At 39.2% G+C, this 26,374-nt stretch overlaps 1 protein-coding gene across 7 annotated transcripts in view; it reads right to left on the bottom strand.

The window, feature by feature from the left end:
* Positions 1-126: 126 nt before the first annotated feature.
* The window catches only part of FNDC3A (fibronectin type III domain containing 3A), a 121,893-nt gene continuing 95,645 nt past the window's right edge, over positions 127-26,374 (bottom strand). For all 7 annotated transcript variants that reach the window (XM_075046227.1, XM_075046231.1, XM_075046228.1 and 4 more), the window contains 14 exons: positions 25,736-25,910; positions 25,006-25,092; positions 19,805-19,943; positions 18,074-18,142; positions 16,633-16,751; positions 14,532-14,637; positions 14,265-14,440; positions 13,054-13,167; positions 10,110-10,259; positions 9,743-10,026; positions 7,604-7,813; positions 6,027-6,193; positions 5,299-5,426; positions 127-2,586 (listed from right to left, as the gene is read on the bottom strand). In XM_075046227.1, the coding sequence (XP_074902328.1) occupies positions 2,272-2,586; positions 5,299-5,426; positions 6,027-6,193; positions 7,604-7,813; positions 9,743-10,026; positions 10,110-10,259; positions 13,054-13,167; positions 14,265-14,440; positions 14,532-14,637; positions 16,633-16,751; positions 18,074-18,142; positions 19,805-19,943; positions 25,006-25,092; positions 25,736-25,910 (2,239 nt within the window). In that variant the 3' untranslated portion in view covers positions 127-2,271. The remainder of the gene's footprint in view (positions 2,587-5,298; positions 5,427-6,026; positions 6,194-7,603; positions 7,814-9,742; positions 10,027-10,109; positions 10,260-13,053; positions 13,168-14,264; positions 14,441-14,531; positions 14,638-16,632; positions 16,752-18,073; positions 18,143-19,804; positions 19,944-25,005; positions 25,093-25,735; positions 25,911-26,374) is intronic.

The following is a 26,374-nucleotide window of genomic DNA, read 5'->3' as shown; positions in this document are numbered from 1 at the left end:
ATCCCCTGCCCGCCGGACAGCAAGAGGAAAAAATTGGGAAAGGAAAAAGCGCTTCAGCGGCAGCATTATGTGCAAACAGGAGTGAGCGACAACAACAAAAAAGAATGATACTTTTATTTTCCACAGATTTTGAAAGATACTTTGCTACATAGTTTATGTATTTTCTATCAGACTATACAGGTTCATCTTCATGGAGTCCGACGTTGTACAATTGTAAAGTGATATGTTTGGTAGTGTATCTATAACGTTTTAAAAAGTTTAGAGTTTTTCTTATTATTATTTATTTTTGGAATGTACAGTATATGAGGTAAAATTAAGATTACATTAAAAACTGTCTTCAATGCAGTAATACGCACTGAGGCTCAAATGGCAAATACACTATTAAATGACTATCAAAAATAGGAGCTCATTTGAATTTTACTATGAAAAACATTAAGTCACTGCAGATTAACTGTAGTAACAAATCTTACCGTTTTAGACATTCAACCGTAAGAAATCTCTGGGCTGTTACACGCAACCTCATTTGCACTGCCAAACATGGCACTTTTAAGAAGGTTCTAGAAAACATCAGTTATCGTGGTATCCTGCGGGAAGGTATCAGCCTATACGTACAAATGACAAATTTGAAATAAAATGTAAACATACAGTACATTTTAAAGACAGATCGTTCTCGCCACATGGAGGCCAAGTTCTTCACCATTTCTTTTTTTTTTTTTTTAAATGAAATTCAGCAACATTATTCTACAGCACAGATCATTGGACGTATAAACAATTACAATACATGCCCGTTCTAATATAAGAGAAATTCTTCAGAGATCTTCAAAGCACAAGACAGAGGTTCCTTTTTTTATTATTATTAAGACTGACAGAAGTGTTTAATACCATTAAAAATGCTAAACTGAACACAACTAGAAGTCATTAATGATCCACTATCTTGTAACTCAAATAAATTAAAATAGCTAATTACAAAGTGTATAACAAATAAGATAAGTGTGATGAGACAAGGATTATTTTTTTGTTTTGTTTTTTAAAGATAGTTTCACTACAAGCTTTGTGTCACTGGCAATCATTGACATCTAGCAAGATGTTCAATGGGATACTCGATAAAATTCAGTCTGGTCATCCAAGAACTCACAAATGCAAGCTCACAAAACATTGATGAGTTATGCAATTGCAAAGTGCTCTAATGCAACATTAACTACATGCAATCAACAATTTGGTACAGTATCCAAAGAGACATTACATTAAACATTAGGATCTCAAGAAAAAAGCAGCTTTAAGTTTTCTGGTGCAAATTACTACACTTCGTCTTCTGATTTGGTGCCCCAAAGGAAGAAAGAAAGACAGAAAGAAAATGAAAAAAAAAGGCAGTGCTTGATGCTGGTGGATATGGCAAGTGAATGTTGGGGAAACAGCAAAAATTCAATACTGAATTTTATCTCAAAAATCTATTAACTAGCCAAAATCAGAGGGCACAGACATCTGTATAAACTGCATCCAATCAAAGGTCAACTTCAGAAATGTGTATTTCAATTTAAACAATAAGTCTAAGAAGTTCTCTCACGCTCTCCCTTCTCTATTCCTAAGAAGTAAAAGAGGCATTTTTGTAAGTAAACATCAAATCCTGGGGGTAAGATAAACCACTTGTGCCATCCCCTTGCAGTCTTTCAAAAACATCTACTTGCAGTGAAGAACTCCACATTTATCAGGTAAGAAGCTTCCTTCATGCATACTCTTCCGTCCAGTTTATTATTTGCTGCCTGAGAAAAGCCCCATCTGTTTTTCAGCATAAATCCTGCTTCCCAAATAATTAAGACAAATGAGGAGGTAGAAATACAGCGCTAAATTGCTTTCACAGCATCAGATTAATATTGTATACAGCACAAGTTTGTTAGTGTAAGTTTTAAATGCGATCTACACATTCTTCCCAGTTATGGTAGCAACCCTTACAAGTGTGGGCCAGGAAACCATTTTTACGCTCGTGTTTACTGGTCAAACCCTTTCCACTACACACCGCTTGCCTGCCCCATATAGAGTTTGTACTGCAAGAAGGCATATTAAAGAAAAGATTGTATTTCTGTGGCTTGCGTTCTAATAACATGTGTCAGCCTACACCTACCAGTAAGCATTTTGAAGTGGCTGAAAAGGTTTGCCTCAGTCCCAATGCCGGTGCTAAATGCCTGTTTTTGTAAAAGCAAGAGGATAGAATTACTTTTAGATTATGAGAAAGTAAAATGTAATGGGCAGCATTCTAAAATAAATCTCTTTTCTTCACTTTATTACAAAGTACTGAATGATAACAGCAATCAGAATGGAAAAGATAGCAAAAAGTGCGAGGATGACAGCAGCACACACTTGGTCGCTCTGTGACCATTGTGTCCTTGTGGTTTGCACAGTGTCCTTGTTGGTGCTCGCCGGTGGTTCAGTCCGCTGGGAGACGAAGAGCACCGGTGCGCTGTAGGGGCCGATCAGGTCCTGATGACCCGCTGTCTCTTGGCACTGTCGGATGGCACACGCGCGGAAGCGGTATTCACAGTTCAGCTGCAGGCCCGTGTATCGGAATGACCAGTCTGGACCCTTATAAATCTGGCGAGGAAGAAAAAAAACACCCGGTACGTCAAATGAAAACGTCCTGCGTACACATATACCTCTCGGTGTGGTTTGGTCTGTGGTGAAGGTAACTGGAAAGGATGCAACTCCTTATCAGTGTTTTCAGCCACCCAAAGAAAAATGGACAAAAAGCTCGCAAACGCCATTTAAATGGCAGATAAAGGACCGGAGACTTTTGGTGAAACACAGGAAGAGAACCACACGTGCTTTTATGGCATGATGAGCACACACCAAATAAACTCCGTCAGAAGCCCCAGCGTTAAAGTGTTTTACTGACCACTGACCATATAAGTACTACAACATGGGATGTAATACACAATATTGTATAGCACAGGATTTTAGGTAATTAACTCTGTATCAAGCTACTTCATTAAGTCTAATCCAATCCAACATCCTTTGTTGTAGCTAAGATACCGTGTGTTTAAAATATTATAATTTATCCCACTAAACACTGTATTAGGGAAGCCGCGAGGCGTCCTCCTGTGGTTCTTAATCTCGTCAGATCCCAAAACACAGGTCACTTATCAGGGTGTTCTCCAAGAGTCTCTCAGTTGGCTGATTAACGTGAGTTCACAACTCTTCAGCACGGAGTGCTCAATTCAGTGAAATCTAAATGCTGTTTTCCCAAATTAATTAATTTGTAGCTACATAAAGGTCCTGTAACAGACAGTGAAGTCCCATGTGGGCGCAATTTTCTGTTTATAGGTATATCAATAGGTACTGAGCTATTAGGTGGGTAGCACAGTACAATTTGACTTCTCTCTTTAAACCCCTTCACCTCCCCCATTATCTGGATTTGGTTTATTTAATTGGCAGCAGGACACAGAAATGTCACATCATGCAGAGGTTTTCCCTACAGTTATCACACTGGTAGACAGTATTTCACAAATGCAAACTACCAACCATTCAATGAAAGAAGCAGGAAATCTCCGATTTTGTCGTTTGAAGAGCTCTTGCTGTGCCTGTGGCTACTCACAGACTTAGAAAGTCCTCTGACAGCCAGGCAGCTGAGCTTTACTGCAATCTACAACCTGCAGACTTTTCTTTCTTTCAAGAAATTGCTCCCACACGGAGAGAGGGTAGGTCATCGGACGTACAGCGTCCTCCAAATTCTGCGGCTTTGTACCATGTGTTTGGTAGGGAGCAGAGAGGCCACAGACACACATCCTACTCCAGCCACAGCTACGCCAGCTGGCACGGCTTACTGTCCTCAGCTGCTTGTCCCCTGTCCCTTGCCAGAAGTTGCCTTCCCCTCAAATGTGTTCGTCGGGGTGTTTATGTGGTTGCTTCCTAACCCCTTTAAGAGCCTGACTGACCTATATAGCTCAAACGGCAGATTACTAACTTATTTTGTCTGAAGAATGTAGGGAGCAACAATGTGAGCAACTTGGCTGACGGATCAGGGAGGAGGAGGAGAGGAGAGTGAAGTTTTGGCAGGGAAATGGTAGTAAACAGCTTGGAGTGGACTTCCAGGCGGTTTATTTTTTGTCCACATCAAAGGAAATTGTCACCATCGTGTCCAAGTATCTTAAAGGCCGTCTAGATGGTGCTTACTTCTTGAGTCTTCCAATTTTCATTTTTGCAAACTAGTCTTCTTGTTTTATTTTTATTTACTGTGCTAAACTGTTCTGGAGAGGCAAAAGGAATCACGCACCTCGGTCTACTTTGTTATTTCCAGGCTTAAAGCATAACCTTTATTTTCTTGTCCAGCTCATTTGGCAATGCACATTGCTCATCAAAGCGTGATTTGACTCCGTGTCTAGAAGCAACACTGACCACACCTTACTTACATACCTAATGTTGCATTTACAATTTAAAAGTTACAATAAAGAATATTCACATGGCAAGATAACAAGCACCGTGGATTATGGTTCACCTTTTACTGAAAAATTTAACAAATGGACACAGAACACAGCACTGCACTAGAAGTTGTAAATTATGAAAATATGAAGGCCTAAAATCTAGTAAAGCACAGGCAAAACTTATTTAATATTGACCTATAAAAAAATTATAATATATCAGAATTAATTGTTTCCTTTCTGGAAGGAAACTTGCTTGCTTAATAGTGTGAAACAGAATTTCCAAGCCTAATTTCATGTCAATTATCAGGCAGTTTATAAGGAAGCAAAATTAGCACTGCACATCCTCTTTTAAATGCAGACTAATTTGTAGCTTGGCGTTTCAAACTGTGTCTTTGGATAATCAAACCTGAAATTAACACACACTCTCACCTGCTTGATCCTTGTAGTTACAGCACACCCTACTACTGAAATGGTCCTACGGTAAAAAACTAATCACTGACTTACATTAAAAAAGTTTCCCTACACCTGAATGCCTACCCTGCATAAATAGGGGGTCTCTCCTGTCTGCAGTTCTCCGTACAGAAGTACGACTTTGACAGCATCAGCTTTTATAATATTGTCAATTTCCTCACCACTTGAGGTGTCAAGTGGTATTTAGTAAACTTCGGTGTAACCCAGAGAGGCTGCAACTTACTGCAGTATTTGTATTACTGAAATCTCTTCTCTCTGTGGCAATGGTTTTAGGAGATACTACCTTATATTATTTACTAACAAAAAGTTAGCATGGTGACTAAAACCATACTGGAACACAATAATCTTTAATCTAAACTAGTTACCACAAATACTAATTGAAGAAAAAAATACAATAGCTTAAAACACATCATACCTGTTTGAATTCCGAGTCTTTTCCCACCATGACCTGAAGACAGTAGATAACTGGATCACCCTTCATGGGCTGCAGAACCTCCCAAGTGATTTCACAAGTGTGATCATTTATTCTCTCTATCCTTGGTGCTACAGGAAGAAAACACAAGTTTGACAGCTAGCTCTGCTTTCCCCATCACTTAATGTGATATTCTAATGACTTGTAAAACACTGTAATCTATCTGCTATTTTGTCTCAGAGAAACGAAAGATTCAGATTCAAATGTATTCTTCCTACAATGTTTTCTGGAACAACAACTAATGATTCACATACGTTTCCATTGCTAGTTTAGGTATCATCCAAGAGAAAGCAAATAAAATTTGGTGACTGCAAGCATGTATCGTATGCAAAAAAAAAAAAAAAAAAAAAAAAGAAAAAGCTGCCATTCTTAAAATTATTCTAACCATACTAGGAAGAATTCTCACCTCATATTACTGTAACAGCCTGGTCACTCTGTTCTGGTAAGCACGGATTCCAAGTACAAACATTCTTATGTCAAAGAATGCATAAACTCCAAGTCTCTCATTTTTGGAGCGAATATTTTAGGCAATTACATGAAAAGAGCATTCCCTTGCTATGCCTACCTGCACTTGGAAAAGGGCTTAGCATTTTAAATACCCCAAATACAACACAATACCAAAACCAACTTGCTATCCCCCCACCCCCCAAATGAAAAAAGAACACCTTTACCTTTCAAGGCAGCTGGAACAGATTTGGGAGTAGTGAAAACATATTCTTGAGAAAGGGGACCTTCACCAGCTTCATTACATGCCTGGATACAAAATTTGTATGATGTTGACTCACTGAGTCTTTGTACTTTGTATGTATGACACGGTCCCCTGTATAAGGATACAAACCTGAAAATTGAAAGAGTAGCTTATTTTAAACACAGAAAAAAGATTTCTGAAGTAGCTACAGTATTGTCTTGAAATCTGTTCCCTTAATTTCCCAGACTCTAATGAGAAGCCCAGAAGTATTTATTTCAGAGTTAAACAGTGTTCTGGCATTACTGTAAAACAATAAGCTCTTTTTCCAGGGCCAAGTTTTATTTCTCATGTCTTTGAAATAAAAGTCTCCTTTAAACAAAGAGTACTACAGATTGTTTCTTGGCAAAAACGACCCTAAGCATTTTCAGAAACCCTTCTGCGCTTGAAACAATGGGAAAGGATAACAGTCCTCTCTCTCAATGAGATGCATACGCTGCTTTTTTTTCTGGCCATCTACCCTCCCAACATCTTCAGCTTTTCAAAATTAGGTAACTAGACTTTAGCTTTTTGCTCCTTAGCAACTCTCCCTCACTACACCTAAGAAAGGGTCATGGATCCAGCTGCTCTCGTCCATCGTTGTCAGAGACGGGTGACTGATGAAGCTCACTCAGATCCACACGGGAGGCCAGAGTCGCACTTGTAGTGCACACCAAGTCCCATTCTGAGAGCTTTGTAGACTGGCCACTCTCCTTGATGTCGTAATTCTCACATAGACTGATCTTGGCAGTCCTCATTTGATTTTCAATTTTGGTATCCCCAGGACACAGAACAAGTTTCTCTCTTTCTGCAGGGGTTATCATCTACTTTGACTTTTTCTTTTCTTTTAAATTTAAAACAGATGGCACCTGCACATGACCTAGTCTTTGGTAATGGCAATGAATTTCTTTCCAGTTAAGAGTCTTAATTTCTTTTCCTCTTACAGCAGAGCAATTTCACCTAGCAGATCTATTTTGTCTCACTGTCAAGCTAAAGCTACTCAAGAGATTCAGACAAAGTACACAGCGCAGCAGTACTGTTCATTTTACCATTTAGGCAAGTGTACTTGCTGTACCCTCTCAGCTTACATTCCAATTTAACGTGAGAGAAGGGATCCCTTAAAATAATTATTTGTACTATACGAGTTTATTTTCCACTAAAAGTAATTGCATATGAAGACAACAGAGAGTAAAGAATTCACCCTTTCCAATATATAAAATCCACAAGACTCATTACACTTGATACTTTGACAAAGTATTTAACCAAACATGACAGAGAAAAGTGTGCTGGTACAAAACATTTCATTAAACTCTTCATATTGAACTGTAAATAAAAAACTATGAAGTTTTTAATCTTGTACTTCCCAGCACAGAACACTAGAGCCCTTCTTGCCTTGCCAGACGAGACGACCTCCTACGTCTGTTGTAAATTCACCAAAGCATACGGAATTTTGCCCTTCGCTGCCATCTCCCAAGCATCGGACAACAGAGATACAGGGCAAATTAAAGCGACGCCAAAACCAACCTTCCGTTCTTATCCTCCATTTGAAGGTGGTACTGAATGGAGTCAGTTAATGCTTTTGCAGTGCCCTCTCCCCACTTCAGCTTGAGGGTCTGAGAACTGTACACAGCACATTCCAGGCGAGGTGGGTCCGGGGGGAGAGGCTTTGTTTTCAGTTTTATGGTGTGGCTGAAAGGACCTGCTCCGAGACTGTTTAGGGCTTGAATTCGTACTCTAGTATTTGAAAAAAGAGAGAATAAATTAACTTGGGATTAGATTCTAAAAAATAACTGGTCATTTCCACCATTCACATTCAAGAGACAATAACGGGACCAAATAGATGGTATTTTCTACAGTGAAGACTTGTATCAATATTATGCTTTGATAGACTGTCATGAATATTTAACATGCAGGAGTGTCACTTTCCTTGCCACATTTTAAGAAGCTGGACTGATTAAAAATAAAAGTATGTTAGCATATTTGCATCATTCACTTTAGTGACAAGATGCAAAAGCTCCATCAGCTACTTCAAGAGTGGTCCATCTTCCTGACCCACAGGCCTTGTACCAAAATTTCTGATAGCCACACTGGAGAGATGAGAAAAGGTAAAACCACCCTACACTCAAAAGAGGTAAATCCATATCTTTGCCTATTATATCAGGAAAAGTTTTACAGGCTTTTTGGAACTGATTTGATTCATGTGAAAATGAAGTGATGGTGCCCAGCCACCTCTCTTGCTGTTTTCACTGGTAACACATCTCTGCATGCCTGGAAGGGAGAGGGGGAAACCAGAAGTCGTCAAAGGACACACGGCTGAGGGGTCTGTAGAACTCAAAATTCATGGATAATTTTTTTTTGGATACTCCATGAAAAACAATGCTGGCATTAATTTTACAAGTAAGAATTAAAAGAAGTAGCCAAGAAATTTATTTCTAAACAGGAAAAAGCAGAGAACAGGAGAAATCTGAGGCTCTTTGCAAATCTCATAGGTAGCAAAGTGTGTCTAATCTCATTTTGCAGACCAACATTTGCTTGTCTAAAATAGTGTCTAGGTAACTGGAAAAAAGTAATCACAATAATTACATTCTGAAACAATCAACCACACAATTTCAAAATATTGAAGCACAAATGTGTGTGCAGGCTTATAAATAAGTATTTCTCCTTCACTATAGTAATATTTAACATTATGCTAATTTATTATAGCACAGAACTAAGGTTAATATATGCCATTTTTTATTTGCACAAAGAATTAACAGTGCATTCTATAAAAGCACTTTTGTGGGTAGAAGTACAGAAGTATCTCTGCAATAGAAGCTTCTCTTCTTCAGTCTGTTGACACAGAAAGCAATGGCTCTTCAAACTGCCAGCATTATTGTTAAATACTTATCAGGCACACAGAAACACAGTAGTCTCACATAGAGCATTAAAAAAGTAAAACCAAATCTAGATGATATCCTAACTATACTGAAACCAGTGTGGGTTTAAGTTCTGACTTCAGTGGGTCTGACATTCTCCTTTAACACTGAGGACATGTTTTTGTAATGGGAATGTAGAGTGTCTTCAGGCAGAATTATTGATTTTTACATTTATATTCTTCAGTAACTCTTAGGCAAAAAATAAAGGACGATTTTAGCAACTAAAATTCTTCAAAAGAGGTTTAAAAATTGACTGATAGATTTTCAGACTGATATTCTTCATGCTGCCACCCAAATACTTGCTCTTTCTGCACAAAAGGCACTGCAAGTTGTGATGAGCTGTCATTAGATCAGACAGTCCAGTCAATAAAGACTGGACATGGTCCTTCCTCAGATGGATTTTATTTTGTCAAACAGATTAGAGGCCATCTATCTATGAAGCAACCAGTCCAAAAACCAGTTCTGAATCTGAATCTGTAATCTGAATTCAGATAAACTGACACTTAACCAGACAGATACAACAATACCACAATAAACAAACCAAGATAAATTGTTCTTGAAAGAAAATATAAACAGCACAGCTCATCTATTTGTGACGATCATTACTACAAAGCTTCCTTTTGCTCCATGGCTATGTACTAATGCTTCTCTGAAAGTAACGCAGAGAATAAAAAACATACAAGGAAACAAACAAATAAAGAATCTGCTCTTGTGGAAGAAAGAGTAGGCTGTCAAGTGCATGGCATACCTGTAGGTAGTATCTGGCTGTAAGCCATCTATAAAATAGGTCAGAACCTTTCCAACAGTTATTGGTTGCTTTTCTCCAAAGTCTATGCTGTAGCCAAGGATTTCAGATCCATGGTCACAAGGCTTTTCCCAGCTTATAGCAAGGCATGTGGAAGGAGAATAGTGTGGACTTTCGACTTCATCTTCACTTAGTCCCCGAAGACAAGTCACAACTGCAGGTACAGAGGCTGGAGTCATACATGCCACTACGTCACTGAAAGGGCCCGCGCCTGCGACATTCACTGCCTGCAAATGCAAAGCAGACACGTTTTTATGGCAGGGTCAATTCCTGTTTGCAGATTTCACTAACAAGAGTTTTACATCTTTACCTGAACTCTGCAGTAGTATATAGTGGCAGGCAAAAGCCCTTTCATTTCACAGTTGAGCCCAGGCCCGCAATAGGAGATCTGCATGCATCCTTCCACACCGCCCCACTCCAGTCGATACTCCGTGACATCAGCTCCGTTACTCACTGGAACCTTTAAAATGGATATAAATAGAAGTTAAATCAAGCAAACTCACCACATCTATACTGCCTTTTTTTTCCACAGGAATGCTACCCTCCCATTTCTTTGCTGATTTTTAATTTAGCACAACGTAAAAATCAGAATGCATTACTGGCCTTGGGTCACCTATACTTTAAAAACAGTACTTACTCTTGCAGAGACTACTCTATACAAAGTAATTGTGATTTCAGTTGCTTAAATACAGAGACCATTCAGCATACGGCATTTGGCTTAGGAGTCTGAACAGTCACTGGCAAGAGATGGTCTTCCTCAGAGGGCGATTTAGGGTACCAGAGTTTTCCCTGGCTGGGCCTGTAGTGCAGGGATGACACTATGCAAAAGCACACTGGTGCCTAGTGTCTTCATCTTACCGATTAAAGGACTCCTCCTCTGGAGCACATCGTGGCTCTTGTGCATGGAAACTAGGCTGCAAGCATAGCGGGAAGCAGAAAATTGTGTGCTCTGCCTTTTCCCAAAATAAGAGCTGCGAAGCAACCGGGAGAGACACCTAAGCAACACCACAGACCTGGACTGAAATGCCTGCTCGAGTAGCCTGTTTTTCTTCACTACCTGCTCTAGGAATCCAAACTTAGTCTCCCAGTTTTGGGAGTTGAATGGTTTAATACTCCTTAGAAATAATAATTTGAAGTACAGTTAAAATCATATGTACCAGTGCCAGACTAAAATACGAGACCATGGAAAGATATCAGAAATGAAGTAATAAAAGAAAAAGCCAACTGAAAAGCCCCCCCCCTCCCTCCCCCCCATCAAAAAATTTCTTAGATCATGAAGAAAACAGAAGAAAAATGCTGCTGCTCTTTTGGATTAAATATTCCAAGACAGCAATCACACCAAGGTGCAGATAATAATTGCTCCAAAGCATGTTTTTTTCTTTACCCTTCTCTTGAGAGAAAAGTATTTGCTACTTTCAGCATTAGGCTATGTGAAGACAAGTGACTGAGTACAAAGAGCATTTCAAAGGATAACAGTTGATGCTCCTGAGCTGTGACTGACAAGGACTCCCCTTCCCTTCTCTCATTTACAATGAGATGTGTTTGGGGAGAGAACTAACGCAGCTGTGGATGGCTGTGCAACTGTCAGTGAAGACGGAGTCATTTCTCAATGTTACCGCTGTTGCTGCTGTAGATCTAATGCAGTTCACCTTAACAGAAGTAGGGGAGTCCAAGCCAAGGATGACAACAGGGCTGACAACAAATTGGGGGGAAGCATCTGATATGCTGAAGGGTATGGCTACCAGAGGAATTTCAACAAGCAGGATCTGATACAAACTTCAAGACGTTCAACTGAGACAAAGGCAAACACCAAGTCCTGGACCTGGGATAGAAGAGTACAGGCTGAGGAGCAACTTTATCAAAAAAGAACCTGTGTGTCCTGGTGAGAAAGTTGAACGTGAGTCAGCAACGTGTGTCTGATGAAGGCAAACTACAGACGGGCTGTGTTAGCAAAAGAGCAGCAAGAAGGCTAAAAGGAGTAATAATTCCCCCCTACTCAGCACTTGTGAGGTGTCATCTCCAGTACCATGTCCTGTCTCGGGCTCCCCAATTCAAGATAGACATTGACATAATGGAGTAAGCCCAGTGAAGGGCCGTGAAGGGGGAGTCCAACACGCAACAAAAAGGTAAGGCTTATTTGATATTAAGATGATAAGGTGAAGGGGAGATCTTACAGCTGCCTTAAATTACTTACTGGGAGGGTACAAAGATGATGATGTCAGATTCTTCTTGGAGGTGGCACAGTGGCAAGACAAGAGACAATAGTCATGACTTGCACTAAAGGTTGTTTTGACTAGACATAAAGGAAAAAAAATTCTACAGCGTGAGAGAGTTTGCCCAGAGACAGCTTTACCAGGCTGCAGGATCTTCATCCTTGGAGATAAGTAAAATTTGACTGGACAAGGCTCTGAGAAACCTGACCTAAATTTGAACTTAGCTCTGCTTTGAACGGAAGGCTGACCTAAATGACATCTAGAGGTCCACTTGTACCTTAATTACTCCGTGATTCTATAAAGCGGACATATAACATTGGTCAAATTAATCCTACCTGAACACTGTAAGAGATCTCTTCAAAAAGCCTTGCCTTGTAGACATTTAAAGAGAGCTCCTCTGACATAACTAGTAGGAAGCATGAACTCTACCTTCCAAGGAAATAAGATAGGTTAATCTTATTTTCTGTACAGTTCTGTAGCTCAGATACTTCACTCCATCTCAAGTCACTGAAAAGCTGTGTTTAAACAGTATTCCCAGATAGAATCTTCCTTTTTACAAGCTTAATTTTTATCTATTGCATTTTTTTTAATCGGATATCTAAATACTACATGTTTATAGGAAGTCTGTGAGGCTTTTGCTACATTATTACTGATCTAATTATATAAATTAAATCAGCTTATAAAACCAGCAAATGCACAGTAATCTATTGCGTTATGTGAATATAATCGCTCTGAAGAAAGATAACTACATTAAAGAAAAATTTTAAGAACAGCCTGCATCACTCAGAAATGCAGGGCAGCAGTTGTGGCAAAACTCTTAAACAAAAGAGCAAAGTAAGATCTCAAGTACCTGCAGGCTGCCAACTTACAGCTGTGACGTGATGTTATGATGAATGACTTGAAGGTTTTACCTACCAAGTATTGGATAATCAGGTAAGTATGTTTAAAAATGTGATTAATATAGAGTCTTAAGCTTTTAAAGTTGAACTTAAAAATGTAGAGGACAATCATGTTAAGATAGGCGTAACACGGCGTTCTTACCTCCCATGACACCTGAGCACATGCAGCAGATCTGCATGTCACTTGAGGGGGCTTGCACTGATCTGGTGGTCCAGGTGCTGTAGTTATTTCACATTTTTCCGAGTAAGGTCCAAACTATTAAAAACGGAGTTGATACAACTAAATTGTAGAAATAAAATGACTACTTTTTAAATAACAGTTTACCATATTAGGGACACATAATAGGAGCCTGAAACTTTGTATTACTTGCTTATAAAATAAAACTTTCTGGACTGTGGACTCAGGATTTATTTCAGTAACTAAGTATTCTCCAGAATAGCTACAAGACTACTTTTCTGTACAGCAAATGCAATCAGAATAAATTTGACACTTCAAACTCTCAGGCAAAACAGGAAAGTGCTATCCAAATCCTTATTTTGAAGTTACATGATGGCTGCACTGTAACATAACACAATTTGTAACTGCCTATTTATACCTATCTAAAAGAAATAAAGGATTCAAAAAATGCTTGAGTTATAAACGCCTCTTTGTGGGTGGGGTGGGATAAAAAGTTAGGTCAGTGCTTTAAAGCCTTAAGCTGGAGACCTCTCCACAAAGAGTGTCAACTGATCCTGATAGTTTTTATGAAGAGAAGGTTATTGAACAAATGCAAGCAGCCCTGACTCTCTGTCTTTAAATCAGGACTTTGGATACATAATTAAATAAAGCTTGTTCTACAGCAACAATTGATTTAAACACATTTAATAGTCCAAATAGAGAAAAACATTCTTGTATCTGATAGAACATGTACTCAGAAGTTAAAATAAATATATTAAAAAAAGAGAGTCAGGAAATTGTTATGTTCTAAAACACCAACAGCTGTAAAAATAAAGGTCAATCAATTTACAAAGCTGTATATAGAAAATAATTTACTAGCTTACTTCACATGAGAATATTAAAGTTGCAACAATGCTTAGACAAAGTACTTAGCATTTCCTAACCTTTTCCCAATACTATTATTCAGATATAAGACATAATTAGCTATTTTCTCCTCCCTTCATCTAAAATCCCCTTTATTATAAACTGATGTTTAACTGTCTGTTCCCACACAACAATAAGCTATGTGAATCAAGTGACCCTAAATTGGGAAATACTAATTTTAAAATTACTGTGAAAAGCTTCTTTTAAAAGAGAAGATTCTTAATAGTGATTGCAGTCTCTGGAACTAATTTCATTTCAGACCTCCTCCTTACCCCAGCCTTGTTAGCTGCTCGCAGTCTGAAGTTGTACATCCTCCCTGGAAGAAGGCTGCCTACTGTGCATTCAACATCAGAGCCTTGGTAAACATCTCTGTGTTCATCGGTTTCTGTCTGAAACATTTCCAGACCGTAACAGGTAATGGGTGAACCACCATCTACCTGAGGTGGCCCTAAAAATAAGAAAGAAAGAAAAGCTTATTTAATTTTAACACATAAGACATTTGGATCTCTTATGCTTACTAATAGTTGTAATTGAATTACCCCAGCGCAGCTGAATTTCTCTTGCTCTCGGTCTGCCCTGTAGCCTTGGAGGCTGGCATGGACCAGGAACCACTGCCGGAGTCTGCACCAGTAAAGAGTCAGATGCCTACAAAGGAAAGATAGATTAATGAAGTCGTCTAGGCCAAAACAAGCACTATCAATTATGCTGCAAGTAAAGGCAAATACTTCAGTCAGAAACAGGATCTTCCATTTTTTGAACTACATCTCCAAATATATGAAAACGCTTAAGTGATCTGGTATGCATTTCTCATAGTACCTATATAAAACGTGCTACAGCAATCACACAATATGCAAAATTAACTTTTGCTTTTGTGTTTTGATACACATGCAAGGGGTAGAATTAAAAACAGTGGTTAATTATCAGTACAAACCTAGTATAGATGCTTGAAATACGACTTGTTCAATGTAAATTCATTCTCTTTTCCATCAAACTGCAGTTTAATAATTTCTAAAACCTTACTCTAAGAGTTGTATACTTTTTGTGCAAGGACCTCTGAGAAAGCAAAAGTGGGCAGAAATGTCAATCAGAAGAGATTTTTAAAAAATTGAGATTTCAACTTTTTCATTGCTTAGTAACATTTAATGTGCAGCAAACTTCCACCTCTGATTTGAAGTGCGTGCAAAAATACATAGCATAACAACACGCAGCAGATGGCATTGACTGTTCTGGATGCAGACAGAAATGAGTCAGAGACAACGCGGGCTTATTAGCTTCAGTGTGATACAGAACAAATGGAAAGTTGGTAAGCCTTTTAGTTTACAAAAGAGATGCATCTTAGAGTCTCATTTCATAACTGCTTTCTACATATATTCCAGAAAGAGTGCATTGGAAGCTCTGCTGCTTTTAACTTCCTTTGAAATGTACGTTGTGCTGAACAACTGATGCTACTTAAAAAGCAGAATGTTTCTCAGGAGGCATATGTCCATGACAAGCTACAGAAAAGTTTAATTACGTCTCTCTTTACTATTCTTCTGTTGATTTCTGACACCTTCAGAAAGTATCAGAGCTTCCTGAAAGTTATTTTCTCTTTGGTACTCAAATGATGTTTATCCTGAACTAATGGGGATGGGCTGTGGGGAAGGAGGTTGGCAGAGTGAAAGAATTCAGACATAGATGCACTCGTGGTTAGGTGACTGGGAAGGATACTGCCTTCCCCGGAACAGCAGCAAGCTGAGCTGTGGCGAGAGGGAAAGCACCGCGGCTGAGCCAGCGCCACAGGAGACCAGATTTATTCTTGCGAGAAGGTGGCTGCAGGCAAGGCTGTCATTGCAGGAGGCTTCTACGTGGAGGAAGAACACGTGCATTTCATATAGTAAAGGGGGGCTGGGGAAGAAACGGCAAACACCGAGAATGCAAGGCTTTAAGATTTTTCAGGAGATCAGCTTGAAAGTGAAGCCCTGCTGGAAGTCTGTAGAGAGCCAGGGCTGGCTTTGATACACTCGCTGCTAGGAAGAAGGGAGAAGAATACAGCATGACGTTTTGGCACTGGAGGCTGAACTACACCACAGATGGGACAGTACAAGTGTGTGTGTACATAATGTGTATAGATGAGGGGGCATAGTATGGCACACCAAATTGTTTGGGAATACTGACAAACAGGGCAATGTAAACATTTTGATTGTGGCTGAGACAGCATAGGAAGATACCAGGGAGCACAACCCTGTAAAGCCCAAGGAAATACTCTGTCCTCCCCTGCCTACTGGGATGACTTGGCTGCTCACAGACAGGGTACTCCACTGACCACGTGGAAAACATTAAATTTACACTGCTGTCTTGGGTTAGGCCTTAAGAAATGACATTATATCAACGTTTCACACAGGAAAAGACACAGTATCTGTTTCTGTAAATAAGAAAAATAACTTTAAACAAAATATAGTATCAGAAAAGAATATTCACATTTCTTTCATTAAGAAATGGGCAGAGACTTCAAACACTGCATCAATATTGGAACTTTTTTGAGGTACTAACTGTGGGTATTTTGTTAGGCACTTCTGTACAGTATTTACTTATTAACTACTGGACCAGATTTTTCTTAAAGACAGAGAAATTTTGTTTAATAAAAATATTAGCTCATATTACCATGCTTTGTCCTCCTTCCCCAACGCAATATACACGTAAGCGATAGGAACAGCCAGGATTTAGTCGGTCACACACATGTTCCCTAGCAGCTCCGCTGTATATTGTGTCCCATTTGTTTCCTGAAAGGTTAGGAATAAGTGTGCAATGAACCAAGGTGTAATTTGCCACACTTCAGTACCAGTCACAGCAGGTATCCTAGCTTCACTAAGTGTGTGCCTGATGTTTATAAAAAAAGTTTAAGGCTTGCTTTGAGTTTCCTAGAAAAAGATCCAGTCATTTCATAAAGATAGTTTCCTAGGTAAATTTGTGTACATCTGCTGAAGTGAAATATTTTCCTTATTTGGTATTCACATTAACTAGGAGAGAATCTACTTTTAATGAAGTAGTTATTACTGGGCCAGCAAATACATTCAAACATCATAACCAAATAAATAGAAAGATATTCAAAAGCAAAATTTTCCATGGAAAAGAAACTTTTAATTACCACATGCATTTTGCAGACTGTAACTACAGTTTACAATTGATAAAGCTTGTTCCTGTATTCCTGAATGGCGCAGCACCATCTGAAATACTGATTTCATTCTTTGCTATTCAGCCAGGTTCTTATATCAGAAACCCTTTAGCATTCTCTCTCTCTTTTTAAGAGATTAAGCGGGAAACCTGGGGACTTTTAATTAAATCTCCAACAACTCAATACATCACAGAATTTAGGGGACTGGGAAATGTAATGCACAGCTCACTAAATCTGCATGAAAGGCTCAGGTAAATCATTCCAAAAGTGACTTCATGTGGACACGTGATGCAGTAAGGAAAGTGAAAGACGAAGTATCAAAAGAACCACAGCTGAGACCTCTGACAGTGCGCACTCTTAATCTGACACAGCACTGGAGAAGTATAAACTTTCATTCTCAATGTGACTGTGTTTCTCAATTTAATAAGGTTATTTAAGAGGTCTAGATTTGTAAATACTTTAGCTAGATAGCTTTATGTCCAGTTTAGAAATATTGTTAATTTCTCTTCTGTATGAAATGACAGAAAAGCAAATAGCAGAAACAGTTATCCCAACTGCACCACTGTTCTCCTTTAACAGTGATAAACAGAGCACTAGTTTTTCCTTCATCTGTCAGACACCCAGCAAAGCTACGTGGCCCTGTCTTCTTGCCCTAAAATATATGCAATGTGTTGTTTCATTTCCAAAACAGAATACACCTAATTAGTAAGTTAAACATGGAGCATCTCTTCCAACAGACTTTTGCGGCATCTTCTTTGCAAGCCAGAGAAAAAGAACCTCTTGTATACAAGCATCAATATCCCTATTTTTTAAATGGCAGTCCCTTGCAATAACTTTCCCTATCATAATACGCATTTTACTCTTCCCGCAGGTGTACACATGCAGAAAAAAGAACACTGCTGAATGCCAACATATGCTCCCAATACTTACCATTTACGCCTTCAGACATTTCCACAACATATGTATTTATTGCTGCTCCTCCATTGTCTTTTGGCAGATCTATAAAAAACAGCAATATTCCAACTAAGCGAGGTAAATTAATGGTTTTGTAGCATTTGGGGAGAATTTACGAAAGGTGAAATCAACAGCCGACTGGAGATGGGTGCTTATTTAGACCAACAGCATCCTAGTTCAGGACAGCCACAAATCACTCAAATTCTCTACTCTGTGAAGCTGCCAGCTCACAACCCTACTGTACAGTCTACAGAAGAAGAGTGACAAGTGAGTCAGGTGCCTGGGAGATGCCACAGCAAACGTTTCAGTTAGTCTGAAGTGCCATGGAAGGCTGCCTGATTATAGTTCCAGGGACACAGAGCCTAATGGTCCTGTAATATGGACTGCAGATAGGAAAAGATTATCATACTGATTTGCAAATAAGAATATTTCAAAATTATTTAAGGACAGTATTTCAAAAGCCTACATATTTTGGGAGAGAATAGAAGTCAGGAGTTCTACACAGAAAACTTGATCTTTTACATTTTTAATACATCACTAGAAATTGAGTGCACTATCCTCCCTGGTACAACACTCGTGTAAAAGATAGGAACCTGCAGACCTGTCTTTGACATACAATCCTACTACTCTCTCAGAGCTGACAGAGAACAGCACAATTAAAATAATGTGGAAACCCAACATTTTGGACAAATATAAAGACAGCATGATATTTCAATACAGAAGGGTACTGCTGCCGTAACATTACATTATGTATGCGCTGGATGAAATGGTGTTGGCTCTTAGACAAGGGTTACATATCGTGTCACACCTGCTAAGTAAACTAAAACTTCTTATTTGGCACATGGCACTTTTTTGGTTGGAAGGTAACAAATTACTCCAAATGAAAAATAAAATTATCACATTAATTATCACTCATTTAAAAAAAAAGAGCATTACTGTTCAAAATAATGACTATTAAAGGTTTTATACATAAATATTTTAGATAGGTTTTGATTTACAAAATAGGTATTTCTAATAACTTCATACATTATAAATCATCCAGACAAGACCAAGCATCAGGCCCGGATGCAGCAAAGCACTGTGGAAAGATGCAAGACTGGACTTGCTGAGTACTACTTATACCCTACAAGTAGCTTTCTTATTATTAATGCAAAAGAATTAAACACACTATTAAACAGAAACAGGTAAGAAGTTTAGTTATCTGTGACAATAAATTAAACCTTTAACTGTTTTGCCTTCTGCTAAAGTACTGCATCACACAGTACTGTTTCACCTTCTATTTCACAGCATAAGGGTAAAAAACATCTGAGCCTAAGGAAAAGTTTCTAAGATCCTTCGCAAATAAAAACATTTATCTATCGAAACCAAACACTTCGAAGAGATAAGTTGTTCTTCTCTTTTGATAAAAAAACTAGAATTTTACTACTTTTTGTGCCAGAGAAACAGAACTTTTAGTACACAAATTAACACTACTGTTTTTTAAATTATTCTTCCTACATAATTACACTATTATACTGCCACCCAAAATATTTTGAATCAGTATTTTTCTCTTAGTTCCATGAAAACGGATCACAATGGCTCAGTTGACTGAAGTGTTACTGAAGTAAAATCTGGTCTTCTATATGCAAATATATATATATAAAATACATTTATATATATGTAAAATACTGAGGACATACTCTAAACAGAGCTGGGCAACAATCTTACCCCAGGTTATTTTAAAACTCTGTGCATGAATTTTTCCTTTCACTGTGGGTTTTGAAGGTGCTCCAGGCTTGTCTGGACAAGTCATGTATTCTACTGTCTCACTTGGACTGCTTTTCCCTTCTGAGTTATAGGCAATTACCTGTAAATATATTAAAAAATATTATAAACAGAACAAATGCACTGGCTAGTGGTATGCTATACGCTGTTAATAGTAATGTCAACTTAATTAATATGTATGCTTAGATACATAATAAATTATCACAAGAACTAAAGCTTTTATATACTTTCATTTTACATTTTCATTAGTCCCATAGTTAGACAATCACTATACTGAAATTAAAAATCCCTGCAAATTGCCAGGAAAAAAAAAACCCTGCTAAAAAAACCTGAATAACTGGGATTAAGTAGCGCTCTCGTGTTACTACAGTACCTTCTTTTAAGGAAATACATTCAGAGATAAAAAAAAGTATTAACAACAGTAAAGGTGATATAAACTCTTCAGTCCCAAGGGAAATTACGGCAAAGGTTGTCACGAAGTTATTTACAGGCACATGAAGGACAAGAAGGTGATTAGATTTATCAAGAGTAAATTATGTTTGACCAACCTGAGTGCCTTCTATGATGAAACAACTTGCTCAATAGATGAGGGGAGAGCTGTGGACATCATCTACCCTGATTTTACTTTGACATGGTCTCCCACAACATCCATGTGGACAAGCTGGTAAGATATAGACAGAACAGATGGACCACAAGATGGGTATGGAAAACCTGAGAGAATGCCAGGCTCAAAGGGTGGTGCTTAATGGTTTGAAGGCAAATTAGCAGCTGCTCACGAGTGGATCTCCTCAGCAGTCAACACAATGTCAAATACTATTCAGTATGTTTAGAAGCGATCTCGACGACAGGAGTGAATGCATTCTCCCTGGGTTTGCATATGACACCAAACTAGGAGCAGAGAGAGAGATGCTAGAAGGAAGAACCGCCATACAGACTCTGACAGGCTGGAAGATGGCATCAACAAGAACTGTATGAGCTTTGACAAAGTCTTGCACCTGGGACGGAATAATCCCAGCAGTTGTACAGTCTAGGGTCTGACTGGCTAGTCAGCTTTTCTTTTTTCAGCTCTGCTGAGAAGGACCTTGGGATTCTGGTGGAGAGTGAGCCAAACGAATCAGCAAAGCATCCTGGCAATAGCAAAGGCAAATCGTTTCATGGGCTGCATCAGCAATTTAGCCAGCAGAACAAGGGATGTGATCACGCCACTTCACTCAGCACTTTTTAAGCCACGCCTGGAATACTGTGTCCAGTTTTGGCCCTCCCAGTTCAAGAGAGACACTGGGAAACTGAAGAGAGTCCAGAAGAGGGCCAGCATGATGATTAGAGGGTTGGAGAACCTGACACAGGAAGAAAGGCTGAGGAACTTGGGTTTATTCTGCTTAAGAAAAATAAGTTTCATTGGGGGGCGGAATCTAATCACAGCCTTATAACACCTAAAAGGTAGTTACAGAAGAGATAAAGATACTGTCTTCACAAGGATCTGTGATGACAGGACAAGAGAGGGTAGGCACAAAGTCTGTTAGGGAAAATTCTAGCTTAAGAACAAGCTGCCCAGAGAAGTGGTCAAATGTGCCTTGCTGGAAATACCGAAGTGTCAGCTCAACAGGGCTAGGACAGGGTTGAATTGCCTAACCTAATGCCCTGCTTTCTACACAAGTTTGACCCAGATGATCCCCAGAAGTCTCTTCCAACCTAGACTTTCTTGTGATTCCAGGAAAACAAATTGCTGCTGTTCTTTACTTTCTAGTTGTGCCAGCAGTTAGTTCACTATGTATTCCCGTTTGCTCCTAGCAAAAAGCTAAACAATCTAAAAAAAAGTTTTTTTGGCTTTTATGTTTCTTTTAAAAATAAGCAGAATTGAAATGACAGCAGTAATGTTAGTACAGACTGAGAAAAGGAAATGTGAGCTAACGTCTCTCAGACTTTAAGTCTCCCAATACAGTTTACAAGATTAACAGTCATCTGGTTGCCTTTGTGACCTTACAAATGAAGTTAAACAGGCACACTTAGCATTTACGTATTATAATAAGGTTTCCAATGGTTATAAAGCTTCTTTCAAAAGCTTTAAGGAATATTACTACTAATTAAGTCTTTCTCCTGTATAATAAAAATTAAAGACCTGATTAACACAATATTTGTTTCTCCTTTATGCCCTGTGAATGAGTGAACAGAGACTTCTGTTTACTGTTTTGTTAAGAAAAATAGGGTATAAACATTGATTTATTTTAATGAGAAACTTAGGATGTTTAAGTTAACTATATATTCACTAGTAATGTGTATGATTAATATGTAGGATTACTTTCAAAGGAAGACTATAATCAAGTCCTGCAAAAGCTAGTTTCAAGGTAATTAGCTGTTCTTTAGTTTAAGTTCATGTGTGGCCATAACAGTAATGTAAAAAAACCCAAGTACCGTAAGATTAATCCCCATCATAATCTTTTCTGCTCAAGAAAGTATCTGCTATCATTTGAAAAGGAGTACTTATATGTTTTAGTGTTAACTCAAAACAAACCAACCAACCCTTAAACTGCTACCTTTCATATTGCAAAGAGATGCTGTTCTTCAGCAGCTCCCAATTCTTCCTTATGAATTAGTATTTTAGGTGTATGCAAAACAGCTATCGACGTTTTTTCTCTTGTAGACAGAGATGAGATTATTCTGACTCTGCTTCATACTGCGGGACACGCCTTTAGCTTTTCTCCAAAAATCAAGCAACTGTTCAAGAGTGACTTGGAACACAGAACAGCCTAGGTTGGAAGGGACCTGAAAAACCACCTGGTCCAACCTTTCAGGCAAAAGTGAGCCCAGATGTGATTATCTAGCACCCCGTCCAGTCGTGTCTTGAAAGCATGCAATGATGGGGACTCCACCACGTCCCTGGGGAGGTTGTCCCAGTGATTGAGTTCTCAGTGTGAAAAATTTCTTTCTTATACCAAGATGAAACCTCTCCCAGTGCAACTTGCACCTATTGCCCCTTGTCCTCTCCATGCAGCTCCTGTGAAGAGAGCCCCCCTCCTGTTTGTAGCTGTCCTTTAAGTACTAGAAAACTGTGGTGAGGTCCCCTGAGCCTTCTTTTCTCCAGGGAGAAAAGTCCTAATTCCTTTAGTCTTTCCTACAGGACAGGTTCTCCAGCCATTTGATCCTCTTCATGGCCCTCCTTTGGACCCTCTGCAGTCTGTCTGTCTTTTTTTTGAATTGTGGGGATCAGAACTGGACACAGTACTCCAGGTGCAGCCTGACAAGAGCTGAATACAGTGGGATGATCACTTCTCTTATCTCTGCTAGCAATGCCCCTGCGGATGCAGCCCAGCATCCAGTTTGCCTTTGCTGCTGCAGTGTTGCACTGCTTATAGTCAGTTTGCCCACCAGGACCCCCAGGTCCCTTTCAGGAAGGCTGCTCCTAGCCTATACTGGGCTCCTTGGTCATCCTGACCCAGAGGCAGGACTTTGTACTTGTCTTTGTTAAACTTGACTGTTCTTGCTAGCCCATTCGTCTAGCCTGTCCAGGTCTCTCTGTAAGATGGCTCTCCCTTCTGATGTGTTCATCTCACCACTCAGTTTGGTATCACCAGCAAACTTAGTGAGGATGCATTCAATCCCATCGTCTGGATCATTTGTGAAGACGAACAGCGTGGGGCCCCATATCAATCCCTAGGGGATCCTACTATCCGACAGGTTGCCGCCTGAGTAAAAACCATTGATCACCACCCTCTGAGTGTGGCCTGTTGGCCAGTTTTCTACTCATCTTGCAGACCACCCATCCAGTCTGTATCTTGCCAGTTTGTTCAGGAGAAGGCTGTGGGAAACAGTGCTGAATGCTTTGCTGAAGTCCAGGTAAATAACATCCACTGCTCTCCCCAGGCCCACTGAAAGCGTTACTTTGATGTAGAAGGTGATCAGGCTAGTCAGGCATGATCTGCCTTTGGTGTAGGCTTTTCCCAACCATCTGCTTCATTTGGCTTATAATAGTTTCTGTGAGGACTCTTCCATTACTTTCCCAGGGACTGAAGTAAGACTAACGGGCCTGGAGTTCCCTGGGTCCTCTTTTGGGCCCTTCTTGTAGACGGGTATGACATTTGCCCTCTTCCAGTTGTCAGGGATATCCCCTGATCTCCATTACTTTTCAAGTATTACAGATAGTGGCCTTGCAACAACATCAGCCACTTCTTTTAACATCATAGAGTGGATTCTGTCCTGGCCCACAGACTGATGTGGGTTGAGCCCTTGCAAGAGGCCACAGCCCAGCCCTTCCTCCACCACTGGTGGGTCAACATGTGCCTTGCCATAGCTACTTGATCCAGTGATCTGGGGTCCAGCTGTGCCAGCAGACAGAGGCAAAGAAGGTGCCAAGAATCTCTGCCTTATTGGCATTATTAGTAACTTGCTTCTCTGCCTTGTTTGGCAATGGGCCTATGTAGGTCTTCCCTGTGCTTCTGCTTACTGCTCACGTATCTGAAGAACCCTTTCTTCTTGTTCTTGACATCTTTGGCCAACTTCAGTTCTAGCTGATCCTCAACCTTCCTCACTGTATCTCTGCATGTCCTAGCAAGGTTCTTGTAGTCCTCGATGGCTATCTGGCTGCCTTTCTACAGCTGGTATGCTTCTTTTTGCTTTTAACCACACCCAAAAGCTCATTGTTAAGCCAGACTTCATCCTGAGCTAACAAGTCCAGCCCCCAGGACTTATTAGAATGGGCTCTGCACCATGGTAATATGAATGATTTACTAACTTGGGCTCAGTCCCATGCTAGCACTGATAAATATTTTTTGATCAAAGTTGCTCCTTACCCCAACACTTTCAGATGTGTTTAGAGTCTATCAAAGAACTCCACAGCTACACTGAGTAATATTACCCGTGTATATGCAACACAGAACCCAAATAAAAGAACCCAACTGCTAAGAACATTGACTCATGACATGGAATTTCAAGATACCTGCAACTGTGTTATGCCCTTGCAGAGGTTCTTATTCCTTCTGCAGAGACGATTAATGAAGCAGGTGTTCAGCTGATAGTTTTAAGAGAATGAAATTTTAAGAAACTGGCATCAAATTTGGTTTTCCTTAAAAAAGGCCCTCTCCGCTTCTGAGTCAATCTCAAGCTACTCTGGTGCAAAAATAACCTGAAATATATGAAAAAAATCTTACCCTAAATTTATATTTTGTACTACGCCTCAAATTCTTCACTGTGTAGGTAAGATCGTCACCATCATATTTTGGCTTGAAACCATATCCCTGCAGAATTAAACAGGATTACTTGAAACATTGTATTTGCAGACCAGACCATGTAACATACTTCATACAAATAAATCACTGTTTCAGACTGTAATTATTATGCTCCTCTGACAAAGTAGTAAGTGCACCTTCATTGTGTAAACACAAGAGGTTTTTTTGGAGAGGAGGGAAATTAATTTGCCATTCTCCAATCAGAAGAGGAGAAAAGAACAGTAAAGAAAAACATATACAGTGTCAACAGAAACTATAGTTAACAATGTCAAAGGGTAGAACAGGACTCATTTTAAAACAAAGGTGGTGAGGCTGAAATGACATCTAGAGGAACCACACTTCATGATGCAATTACTTTGATCCAGCTCTTATAAGACTTAACTTTCACACACAAATTCACAAAGTTAAAAGTAATTTAAAAGTCTCTGCAGGATTGGGGCTTAATAACATTAATAACAATTACTGTCACAATGAAAAGGAGAAAGCTATGTGGCTTAGTCACAGCAATGACAAGTCATTAGCTTCATTTCAGAAAATAGAGTTCCTTGTAGAATATTCTAGCAAAAGTAATCGTTGTTACACTTAATACAATAATGTATCAAACACACATTACAGTCTCTTTTCTTATTGAGAATAAGTATTCTAAACTTACTGAGTTCTCATCCTCCATCTCTAATATATACGAGATTCCTTCATCTGATGGTGTTCCTGAGGGTTTTGTCCACTGTAGGGATAACCAAGTAACTCCAGCATTAATCAGCAAAGGACTTGCTGGTGTGGTTGGGGCAGTGCCTGAGGTATGATACAGGACTTCTTCACTAAAACCACTGTTTAAAACAGACAGTATGTAAACTAACTAGACACAATAATTAATATCTAGTAAAAACATAATTCTTACTAAACACAGCTATGACAGTTTCTTGGACACGTGCACAGCTGGAAATTGCAAGCTGGTACATGCAAACGACTTAACTTGCCCATAAGTCTGTCAGTAACAAAACATCTGAACAACGTTAACATGTTCATAATTGAAAGAATTCTTTGTATGATGTAATGACAATGTTTTGCTAACCAAAATGTTTTGATTTTTCATATTAAGTCATTATTCTAAAACAGTAGAGCTCTATATGCAATAATGTACTAATACCACAGTGTCCTTCCTATTCTAAGTGAAAACATGAAGACATAAAAGTATATATGGGAAGACTTCAACAAAAATTTTGCTTCCCAGGCAGCAATTATGTGCTTCAAGTATACTGTGAAGTACCAGTTTCTCTAGTGATTCAGCAAG

This window comes from Buteo buteo, chromosome 14 (genome assembly GCF_964188355.1).
Source record: "Buteo buteo chromosome 14, bButBut1.hap1.1, whole genome shotgun sequence".
Classification (NCBI taxonomy): Eukaryota; Metazoa; Chordata; class Aves; order Accipitriformes; family Accipitridae; genus Buteo; species Buteo buteo.
This window is presented reverse-complemented; position numbering and strand designations above follow the sequence as displayed.